Source organism: Chelmon rostratus, chromosome 19 (genome assembly GCF_017976325.1).
Source record: "Chelmon rostratus isolate fCheRos1 chromosome 19, fCheRos1.pri, whole genome shotgun sequence".
Classification (NCBI taxonomy): domain Eukaryota; kingdom Metazoa; phylum Chordata; class Actinopteri; order Chaetodontiformes; family Chaetodontidae; genus Chelmon; species Chelmon rostratus.
Window position 1 is genome coordinate 14,794,835 of NC_055676.1, and position 12,549 is coordinate 14,807,383.

Sequence of the window (12,549 nt, forward strand, 5' to 3'; positions counted from 1 at the left end):
TGTATATCTGCTCGTGGACTGTAACCTCCTCCGCCTGTCTTCTGCCTCCCTCTATGAGCAGATGTGTGGAGTTCTTGAAAATCTTTGCCAAGGTGACCAGACTGGACTCAGCAGACAAGTGGGGTTGCTTCGTGACTGAAAGCAATCCACTGAAGCACCTTCAGTGGCACCTGTCTCCATTCTGTCGGCAGGGGCTTTCAGGGAGGCATCCTTTATGTCTCTGGACCTGACACCGCATTAAGACAAGTGAAGCATTCATCATCACCCAGTGTGCAATTTCATTTTTTTCCAGCTGACATATGTTTTGTTTTCGGCTAATGCTCGAATGCTTAGCAATACTGGCTATTAGATCCAGGCGACAGAAGCCAAATGAAGGAGTGGCCCTGGCACATAAACTAACAGTCCATTTCTACGCAGTTTCTGGGATAAAATTACTGAAACTGTATGTACTAGTCTGTGTGTGCATGTGTGTGTGTGTGTGTGTGTGTGAGTGAGTGAGTGAGTGTGTGTGGGTGTGTGGCCAGTATGCTCTCCGCTTTCAGAGGGGACAAGGTAACCCAGGGACACTGATTATTATCATTTCCAAATGCACATTGGACATTTTCAAACGTACTGCAGGTGCCATCAGTCAGACTTTCGGTATATATATTATTATGATATTTGTGCAGTGTGTTATTGGAATGGTATCTAAAAGGCATACGCACTTGTTTCTGGATTTTGGATTTTACGAAACTTCAAGACGACTCCAACAGACCAAAGTGATGCAGGATATAAGTGCAAAATACTCATTTGTTGTAGGGCTTCTGTTCAAAAATGACAGCTTTTCTGTCACATTTGAACATTTATTATTTACATGTCACATTATCATTAACTTTGGATACTTCTTCATCGCTGTCCGATTGTGATTCTCCTTTTGTGATTATTGATGACACTTTAGGACACTTCTGAGCGTTTTGCAGCGATTGTGCAATGAGACACTGACGAATGTCTCCATGGTGAATCTACGCTTAATTTTTGACATATTCCAAAGACAGCAAAAAAATATTAATTATTTCCAGATGTTGCCGCAGCATTAGTGGGGAATTTCCGGCAAATGTAAGAGTGGAAATGAAGCAGAAAAGACATTATGCAAATATAATTATGATAGGGTGCCAATTTATCACACACCAAGATAATTCATCACGCCCAGAAACAATCCAGTTAATTTAATACGCTGCAAGCAACAGTATTTTCCTACAATTGCATGTTGACCGAAGGCAGGCTGAGGGGGGCAACTGCAATTTTGGATTCTCTCCTGAACAACTCTCTAAAAATGGAGGGATATTCATTTGTATGGCGGCATGAACAGTGGCCCATGTTTTTACATATAAGAAACTTATACAGCATACCAATGTGTAACATTTTAATTATCTTATATTTATGGGGGCATAACTTGATATTAATATCAACTGTAAATACAAAAAACATTGTTTTTTCCCCATTTTGTTTTACTTCTGATTACAGACAGACACTATAAATTATTGAAGGGTCCGAGCATCAAGTTGTGATGCCCATTAGTTCATTTTTATGGACTAGTGCCTCTCTGCCTTTTCTGTTTTCTTCCCCAAATTAACTGCATTCAAGCCTTCAAAGACACTGGCTATGTGAACAGCCTGAATAAGTAGCGTGATAACTTTAATGAACTAAGAGCCTTTGAAACACTGGGAGCACTGAAACACTGAGGGATGTATTGACCAATACATGTGGGTGAGCAGCCCACACCGCAGTTCAGAGCGGCCTCATAAAGATGGCTCATGAGTTGGCATGCCATCGACCCACATATATTGATCTGGCTTGGCGCTGTTGCTTATAAACCCGTTCCTACTATCATGTCTTGTTTTTTGTTGTTTGTGTGTGTGTCTCTGGCTTCGTGTTGGATCAGATGACTGAGGCTTCATGTCTCAGTGAGTTACTTTACCTGGGCCAGCTCTTTTTTCCTCCCTTTTTTTGTCTCCGTCTTTTCTGCTGTACGTCATCAGCTGCTATGCTCTGCATCGAGGGGTCTGCTCATTTTGCGCCCCTTTAGAACTTCCTGACAAACATAATGTGCTTGAGATTGCAGAAAGCATGACTGATGAAACTGACACTGGCTGTTTTCGCACTGGAGTGAGCAAGAGAGACAATTTCATGATGCCAATTCAGTCCACATTCAAGGCCTTAGAAAAATAATTTTTGCATACGGCCTACATGCTCGATCTTGATCGTGCAGCGATGTTTACACGCACTCGTACGTATGCCGCGACTGTCTCTCTTTAAATCATCTTATCCATCCCACTAAATTGCCCCTCACTGACATCACACAACCTTAATGCTTTCTGTAGACGGAGCAAAAGGAAGAATGGGGAGTCTTTGTAATTAACTCCCATCTATTTATCATGGGGAAGGATGACAAGCCTGATTCAGTATTAATCAAAACATTACCCTGAGCTAGCTTAAGTGTGCCAAGCTGGCAGCCATTTCTCATCAATGATGTCACATTAGCGATCTGAAGCTTGACACTGGATTATTACTCTCCAGTCTTGAGTTCAATTAGAGCTCAGTAAACACTTGATAAGCTTGGTAATGACAGTGGTCTTGTGGGTGATGAAACAATCTCTTTTTTTTTTTTTCTTGGATGATGCTTAATTTCTCTTGTGAGTAAACCTTCCATGATGAAATAGTTTAGGCACACACAATAGAGATTATTACCATTAGAAATCTAGAGAAGTCTAGTTTTTTTTTTTTTTTTTTGGCCAGGCTTTCCTCACGGATATGATTGCAGAACTACATCGAGCTAGTTAACCTGGTGAGTCATCCCTGCCGTGGTCTTCGTTCTTGCGTGAGCAAGGTCATGGGTCATGGAAAAACAAACCAGGATTACCACTCGCTGGCTACAACATTGCTCTGCTTTAGATGTTTTAGACTGAAAAAAAAAAACGGATAAAAAAGAAACAAACAACATGCAGATTCACTGTAGTTCTTGGAGTCGGGAGGGAAACGTGTCTTTTTTGCTCAGCTCGTGTCGAGTGGCGACACAGGAGTGGAAGAAATGTAAAAATCCACTGCACTAGCCGGGGATCTTTGTCAAACTGCTCGCCTCTCTTTTGTCTATTTCTACGCAATATTTAGTTACACGTTTGCTTCCTCAAAGTTGCACAATCTATGTATCTTTCAGCAGATTCTCAGTGGGTTGCATGTGGTGCCCACGGCTTTATCTGTGTTTGCAATGTAAAATAAATACCCAGTAATTGCTTTCAGCAGTCTTTGCAAACAACATCATCATTTCAGTGGAAGGAATAAGAGGCACAACAGGAAAGCCTTTTGGGATACTAAAATGCTTAACTATAGCAGAAACTTCAATTTACTGGCCGAGCTTTTTACATTATCAACACTAGTGTGCATGTAGATGAAAAAGTTAAATAAAATTTGTATTAGCGTAACGCAACGACCCTGATGCTTCAGAAGATGAATCACAATGATGCAATAACGTTGTCATTAGTTGGACCCGTTAAAGGATAACTTTCGTTTTTTACAACCTGGACTTTATTTGTAGCATTAATTACGACCATTTAGACACCCCGACAACTTTGGCGGCATTTGGAGTCATTTTGAAGAAATTAGCCCCAGAGGAGCGGCGCGTATATCCGTATAATGCGAGTTATCTGCGAGGAACAGCTGGCCAAAATACAACAAACGGCTGCGCGTCCACGAGTAGACGGTAACTGGTGGTGTTCTTGTGGACAATGTTCATCGATGACAACAGAGGAGGATGTGTCAATAAATGTCTGTATCACAACACTGGAGGATTTCCACGCAATGATAAACTGGGCTGTGGTGGAGACGTTTTTTCGAGTCCCTAAAGTGAACTGGAAGACCCAGCCAAAGCCTGCAGGACCAAATGGGCAACTTCCGATTGAGTAAGTAGCTTACACACGTATAGATTGTTTATTTGCCTTGGTTTTGTTTGACAGAAGTTTATCATTGCGCGGAAATCCTCCAGTGTTGTGATACAGACATTTATTGACACATCCAGACGCGTATCTCCTGGCCGCAAGTCCCACTCTGAGCAACAGAGGCATTCCTCCTCTGTTGTCATCGATGAACATTGTCTACAAGAACACCACCAGTTACCATCTACTCGTGGACGCGCAGCCGTTTGTTGTTGTTTGGCCAGCTGTTCCTCTCTCTGCCTCCGCGTCCTCCTTTCAACGAGCTCCTCGTCCGTGTACTCTGGCTCAAAACGGTAAGGACGTCCATCGTAAACAAAGTCATCGTCCACCACCTCAGAGTCGGAAAAATATTCATCCATTTTGTGAAAAATAACAGTCGCGAACTACAGCTAAACTAGCCGACCACCGCGTTGTGGCTGGCTGCTCGCAGCGCGCGGCGCTCGGAAATGACGTCATCCACGTCAGAAGTAGTTGTCTAGAGACACTGGATGTTGATAACATGCCACCACGGGCTCAGAGGGGAATAGCACCAGCATATCATAACAAAATATTGGAATATGAACGAGTTTCGCCGCAGATTATGCGTTTATAGAGGCTACGCACGGGGGCCCCAATTACTCGCATTATACGGATATACGCGCCGCTCCACTGGGGCTAATTTCTTCAAAACGACTCCAAATGCCACCAAAGTTGTCGGGGTGTCTGAATGGTCGTAATCAATGCTACAAATAAAGTCCAGGTTGTAAAAAACGAAAGTTATCCTTTAATGAGTTAATTCAACGCATTAAAACAGTAAGAGCTCAAGTTATCACGTAAAGCTCTGATCATCTCATTTTCGCACAATAAAACATGTGTTTACCTGCATTGTATTTGACCTCTGCAGAATGTAAGAATATATATGAGTCCATCATTTCAGAATGTTCACCAATCTATCGCGATCTAAAAGCACCAGGTTGCACATGCTTGCATTCGAGGGCATCATCATCATTCTCAATGATGTCAGCTTAAGTTTCAATACGATAAAAGAAAATTGTTATGCTATTCTGACTTGTTGACATAACGTCATCGTGCCGTTTGCAACAGCAACAACAAGCGCGGCTGAAAGCGAATGGGACATTGCTACCGGCTCCATATCAGAGGAGCTGCTTCGAAAAAGGGCGACTGGTGTGGAAGCGGTTTGCTTACAAAAGATCAGATGTACAACAGACATCAGCGAGTTGTAAGAAGTGTGAGAAAACTGTCACAACAAAAAGGGAGAAGCACCAGGGTGAGTGCGAGGAGAGGGAGAAAAAATCCTGCAAGGGGAGCTCAACAGTGATCGATTTCAATATTTTGTCCAGGATTACCCTGAATTAATGAGATATCATTTTTGGCCACATCACCAAACCCCTACTTGCATGTTTATAACGTGAGTAAAAGTGCAACAGACTGCAGTATATCCCAAGCTACTGCATAGAGCTCCACTGTAAGTTTGTTCCTTCAGTTAGTTCATTCAATCGGAGGGTAATGTGACCTTGAGTTCTGCTGTCTCTATCACTTCTGATAAATAAGTGAGAAACATTAATATCAGCAAGAGACCAGAAAGCATGATTGTCAGTCGTCGCAGATGAACGCGAGTAGCTAATGATTGTGCTGCTTACCTCGCCTCAGAGTGTGTGTTCGCAGGGTTGATGAGACGTGCAGCACTGTACTGGCGGAGTTGTTGAACTGTACGGACTGGTATTATGCTGGCCTGAGCTATGAGCTAAATAACACTATTTTCTCTCTCTGTATTCATGTGAACTCCTTAACACGAAGTCTAGCCGTTCAGTTCCAGTGCAGAATTTGCAAAAATTAATCAAATAGAATGAACGATTAATATCTAATCTGTAAACTAGTCACATGGTGCAGCCAGCACCGGACGGAAGAATGGCAGCCGAGAAGACATCATTCATGCTTTTACACTTGACAGCGATGAACCGCAACACAGTCTCTGTGCCTTTTGTCCGCCAGACAGACACACTGAGCCCGAGGCCTGGGGCCATTTCATCCCAGAGGCGGGATGTTGTCGACCATCCAGAACAATGCATTAGCAGCATTAGCTGTATATCCCCTTCTGCCATTAGCGCTGGTCCCGGCCAGTGCGGCTGCCTCTGTGGTGTCGGGAGCAACTTCAGCTTTCTGAATGAAAAAAAAAACAAAACAAAACTTGCATTTCTGACATTTTTGGTCGATGTCAAACATCTGTTTTCAGTGAACTTTATGTCAATTGTAATGCAGTTATAAATGAAGTTCAGTTTTATGCATCAAATCTGTGCTCAACTGGGAGATTCTGGAGACTGTGGAACATATGGACGAAACAAATCTTGAGCGTCAATCACAGCAAGAACAATGACAACTGTTAAGATTTGAGTTTTGAATTGTGCATTTGTGATTTAGCCTGCTGTGGCTGACAAGGCACCAAATTAGTAGCAACACGGTCCCGTTTTTTTGGGAGTGTTTAAGCTAGAAGCTGCATTTTGTGCTATCTGAACACAGGAGCATGGTCTCCGGTGACTATTACAGTAATCTCAATTTGATAAGATAAAAGCGAGGATAAATTCCTCAAGGCCTGCAAGGATTCATTTACAAAAGGTTTTACGACTTCAGGACAAAAGAGAATACAGAATTACCTCTTGACTCGATTATTGGAAGCGGTGACGACCTGAACTCGCCGTACTCCGTGTTCACTCTTTTTTCTTACCTGAAACAGCTTTCACAGCACAGGGCAAAGGACAAGCAACGTGACAACGACAGAGCACCAATGGCCTCTGTGAGATGAATCAAATTCTGTTACATACAGCCGAGCTGAAAACAGGCTCTGAGCTGCAGCTGCGATTGTCCTTCTTTTTCATTATCCTATATATGCACAGAATCAATCTTTATCAAAATGCATCAATACTGGAGGAAAGAAGTGGTTATTTACTTGTCCTCAATTCTTCAGCAATGATGACAAACATTTTCAGGCTGCTAGGTTTTTTTGAACAATAAGATTTAGATAAAACATCCACAGCATTTACTGGATTATTATTTGTATTTTTTCAGTTATAAACTATACATTGCAAAAGTATTACCTCCAATAAACCTGAGCAGTTCAACTAGATAAGAAACGATTATTACGCACCAGGTACGGCTGAATCGTTATTATTGCTAACTTGACCTCTGAGCCCTGCATGTGCAAATCTGAGGCTAGAGGGGCATTCAGAAGGCCTTAGAAGCGTAGGTCCACTGACCGAGCGCCCGTATGTGACGAGTTAGAGGCGTGAACATGCAAGATTACTGATTTCTTTTGTGTAATATTTGAATAGTTGCTTGTGAGGACGTAGGACACGGTGCTTGGTGCACAGGCCTGTGAATGGGTAGCAGAATGTACAAGATAAATGTATAAAGACCTCAAGACCTCTCCAAAGAGCTCTTGAGACTTAACTACATAACTACAGCCGCATCTTAGAGCTGCATTTGAACTGGATGACTCCAAGCATATGATATGTATGATCTGCCCTTCTAATAACGCAGGCTGCACATGAAGGTTAGCAGCGGAGGATGCAGCTTGCTGTTTTATATTGCAAAGTGAGAAGGAGAGGCTCAGTATGTGTGATGATGGCAGTCTGATGGTGATAACTGCTCCCTGAGCGCTGCTCCTAGAACAAGATTTTCAGCACGCCGCTAAGGTTTTTCTCCTCCTGATTTACAATGTCCATGCTGCCCGATACATTCCCAAAGCCGTGGGAATCTCGCTGAATAATGAAATTGACAGGCCTCGTTTGTTTGGTTGTCTGCGTAACAAAAGCCAATGCCATGCACAACCCTGTGAGGCATAGCCATAATCCCTGGGGATAATACTATTGAGTTCAGTTGAATGGGGTTATCTGTCAGCAAGGACAGACAGATAAAGGATGACTGGTATTTGGAGACTTTCGCCGAGCAGCACGGAACAGGTGGGACAGGAGTTAATCGCCCCTGTATTCAAATGTCATTGCTTTATGCAGAGTACAGACGCAGAGGCATCAAATGAAATGGTTTGTGTGCTATCTTTTGGAAAATGCCAGATTGTTTATGAGACTGATAGAAGGATGTGTCAAGGACTGAAGTGGTCACATAAATTATTCACTTATACTGTATAAAGAGTGAGAGTCCTGGGCTGTACACATTCACAGCTAGAAAATATACGTCCGCCCCAGCACTCATTAGACCCGTCAATGTGGAGAACGGCAAAGAAGTGTCCATACCACTGATTCATCACCATTGTCGTGGTAATATCTCAGTCGTCATTACGAAACATCAGAAGCGTGATCAATAGTTAATCTATAGAGCTCATGTTGAAACAGACTTTTACAAAGTGCTTCACAACTCAGGAAGATGATTATCAGGGAGGCAAAGGCTCCAATGTAAATAAAAGGGAATTAAATTCATCACTCATAAATTATTTACAATTAAGTTCTAAATGTGCCTCTGAGTGACATTTTACCGAACGCTGTGCAGACTGCAAACATGATAACACAATCAGTGAAACTGGCAAACGGTTATATCGCTCACCTTATATTTCATCACTTCACCACGCGTGTACCTGCGGTGTGAAGCACAAGTGAGGTCGGCGCATTCTCCCTTCATAAACACCAGCTTCTGCGTGGGAAAAACCGACCGTACATCTGGTCCCAGATGTAACACGCCGCGCTGGACTTCATGTTGCCCACATTAAAGAAAATCTGACTTTAAAATGAGTAGCTGTAATGTGAAGAAATAGAGCTGGAGCTCAGATTGAGCCTTTCAGCTCCCTTGTGAAGAGTGCAGCACAGATGGCATTTCATCCAGGATCAGAATTCCTTGAAACTCGTAGAAACCACACAACAACAACGACAACAACAACTACGCCACTGCATGTTGCTACAGTAACTCTGTGACGCATTCAGTGGCTCAGGTTAGTTTGGCATGAATAACATTTCACAAATGTTTCATGTGTTAGATCTTAAATTACATTTAACTTTGCATGTATGTTCAGCAGACTGAATAAACTCAATATGGATCAAAACTATATTACTTTTAATTTTTTTTTTAATCAAGGCTTTGAAGCATAATGTGCAGCACAGATGAAATTCACCATTCCTCCCACTTCCACATTAGAGATAAATTACCAAATCATAACCTTAATCTGTTTAATGTCACACATGGTGTCACTCTAGATTCATCTTTATATGTGCCTCAGTATTAGTAAAAGTACATTTAGTGGTCCATTCACTGTTGGTAATTACGTGGTTGATGCATGTGTTTGTGGCTCTCCTCTGTAGGGCCATTTACGGACAGCTTTTTGTTCTCTGTTGTTATTGGCATTATTTGGTGATTATCCCGACAGACAGTAATAAATCCCAAATTCTGCCTGTCCACATGGGAACAGAGCAGAAATGAACCCCCGTCCATTCTCCTCGTTACATAATGTTCTTTGAACGTTTATTTTTTTAAACAAGGGCTGCTTTATCTGAAACTGTGTTTGAACACTAGGCTGAGGACATTGAATGCAACTGGAGTGTTTGTGTTACATAAAGGATGAAGGAGCTGGTCAACGGACAAAACAGCATGGGACAGATAAATATAAGTATGTCCTAATTACACTCGAAGGGAAGACAGATAAAAGGATGTCTCTCTTTTTTTTTGCTTTCTAACACTTACATTTTTGCTGAGAAGATAATTCACCTCTAAGATTGGTGTAAATAAGGCAGGTCATTGCATGAATTGTAGTAATTGCTCATGTTTCGTGCCCCTGCGGTGAATCCATTTGCATGTTTGAGTGAGAAAATCAGAAATTCATATTAGAAAGAGAGACACATGGTGATCACAAGGTGAACGTGATATAACCGTACCTTAAGTTTGGAATTTTAGAGTCATTATCAGCTACAGCTGGGGGCTGTGGGGCTACTGAATGTTAACTTAAGATTTGTTTAAACATGAAACGTAACACATTCTTATCATATTATCCATTTTCAGCCTCCATTCAAATGGCTGGATAACGCTAATAAACTTCAAACACAATCAGTTTCCTCTGGTGCTGAGCTGCAAGTAAAGACTTGTTCCACTATCTCAAACACAGATCAGCTATGTACTGAGAACCAAATGGAATAATGTTCTAATAACTTCAAACTTAAATATTATCAGTGGTTCGTCCTTTTTTTTTCCAGCCTATCTTAAGCAAGTAATGTACACAGTCGGCTGCAAACAGCTTGTGTAAATATGGTTATGTAGAGTGATAAGTACTATGGGAGCAAGAGGGAATTTCCAACTTCAGCCATGCATAATTCAGCATGACATGAATAACCAGGGCACCCTCCAACTCAGTCAGCACCCTTCAATTATTCAGGTCCAACTTTGCAGAGGAGTTCAACAGGATATTATATCAACAAATGCTACACAGACTGAGATTTAAACATCGGTGGCTCCAGAACTGGTTCGGAGATCTGCGCAGCAGACAGTTTTAAAGTTTCACTTCTGGTGAGATAGACTTTTTGTCCTCGCTTCAAGTGCAGACCCCTGGCTATGTTTAGCAAGGGTCAACAGGCCACCCGCTGACAAACCTCAGCATCTAATCGACCAGACTGACTCTCTCTGTCACTCGACCTTTACACATTACATTAAATCACATGACACTGCATTACTGCTCCACACACAGAGTCACTGGCTGCTTTAACCGTGAGGGGGCAGTGGGTGTAAAAGACTGAGGTTTCACTGTTGGTGTGGCTTCAGCAGAAAATATGGTTCATGCTTAATAATAATAATAATAATAACTCTTTCTGTATCTCACTGCCAGCACGAAGCGATGACGTGAGTCATACAAAACTGCCTATTTTTGACAAAATGTAAGCAGCGCATGCTGTGCGATCGAGAACACGGGTGGGCTGGCCGGAGCCAAAGTGAACTGTCCAGGCTGGTCCATCTGGGGAGCTGGCACTGAGAGCCTCCACGGATGTACAAATCATGCTTGCGAAAGCAGGACAACTACCACTGAGCACAACAGATTTTTCTATGACAGCAAGTGTATGCTGCTCAGAGCTGAATGACAGAGACAAACCCAGCACCGTGCTGATAATCTCACCGCTATCAGATGAGCAACATCCATTGTATGCACACAGAGATCATATTTCCTTTGTACTAAATTGCTTTTTAAGGGAAATGTATTTAGACAATGAACTTACCTCGTTTCTCAAAATTATGCTTGATCTCGTTATCCTTGCACATCATGTCTGTGTGCCCGATGTTAACTCCATAGTCCTCCTGGACCTTCCCATCGCTGAGCTTGGTGTGGAGCTGGTTGGGCGTGGAGTTAAGCGAGTGACCGCCTGGGTCCTCCTCGTCGCAGTCGTAATCATCGAGGATCGGGGTCTCGCGGATGGGCATACCTATGACAGAGCTCCCGTGCTGGTGTGTGCCTCGAGAGCCCCGGTAGCTGTCGCGGCCCTGGGGTCCCAGCAGAACAGAGGGGATGTAGTGGATCTCGTGCGTGGCCTCCGTGCTGGCGCTCTTCTGGGGGATGCGGCGACGCTTGCACCATCGGTGGCGCGTATACAGAACGAGGGTGAAGAGGAGGATCAGGAGGAGGAGGGCGATGAGGCCTCCCTGGATCAAAGCAAGAGAAAAGAGAGAATGGGAATATGAGGAAAGGGCCCATTCGGTTGTTCACACTTAATTGGTAATGCTGATATTTCACGTGGTACACAACAATGCAAGCACATAATAGAAAGAGGACTTCACCTCTAACAATAACAATTACAATCACTTCTCCAGTGCCAGTTATATTAGGTTGAATGCCAATTATCACAATTTGCCAGCTACTGAAGAGGCCTGGTAATCAGTACTTCAATATGTGAGTTCTGAAAGCAGCGTGACGCAGCTAACAGGGCCTGAAAGAGGCTAAATTATTTGTTCCCAAACTACAGACAGGTGAACCAGCAACAAATACAGAAAATTTAATTAACATGTAAAAAGGGAACCGTTTCGAAAATAATGAAGTCGCAGGCTCATCATCATAACGGGGATTTTGACAATGCGGGCTCCAACTCGACCTGAAACGTCTACCAATATGCTCGATGAGGCCCCAGCAGAATTTTAAATTATTGACTCTTGACTATTGAGGTAGGTCCACAGGTTTCCATTAGTCCGTAAATGTATGGAAATGAATGGATAGAGGAGAGCGTTGATGTTTCAAAGCTATACGTACCATGTTGATGTTACAAGCTAGACCTTAGTGCAGTCAAAAAGTACATTGATACTGCACCATGAAAAAGTTAACATGATTATTATTCTTTGCCTTGTTTAAAGGAATTATCATGCATTAAGTTTTGAAACAACAGCTCCCATTATTTGCGGCTTTGGGAGATGTAAACAGGAAGTAAAACATTGCCATGGATTGAGTGAGTTAGCTTCAGGCTGCAGCTTGGGACCCATTTTTCTTGGTCTAAATGTGTTTACATTTCGGCAAAATGGCTAAATGAAAAGTGAGCCAAGTTAGCTATTAGCAGTTCCTGTCTGCAATGCATCCATGAATGTACAAACAACTATCACTCAACTACTTCAGGAC

At 42.6% G+C, this 12,549-nt stretch overlaps 1 protein-coding gene across 1 annotated transcript in view; it reads right to left on the bottom strand.

Annotated features, from left to right (window-relative positions):
* The window catches only part of LOC121623033 (astrotactin-2-like), a 263,780-nt gene that overhangs the window by 181,106 nt on the left and 70,125 nt on the right, over nucleotides 1-12,549 (bottom strand). Inside the window, exon 3 of the mRNA XM_041960153.1 lies at nucleotides 11,168-11,588. Coding sequence (XP_041816087.1) covers nucleotides 11,168-11,588 — 421 coding nt within the window. The remainder of the gene's footprint in view (nucleotides 1-11,167; nucleotides 11,589-12,549) is intronic.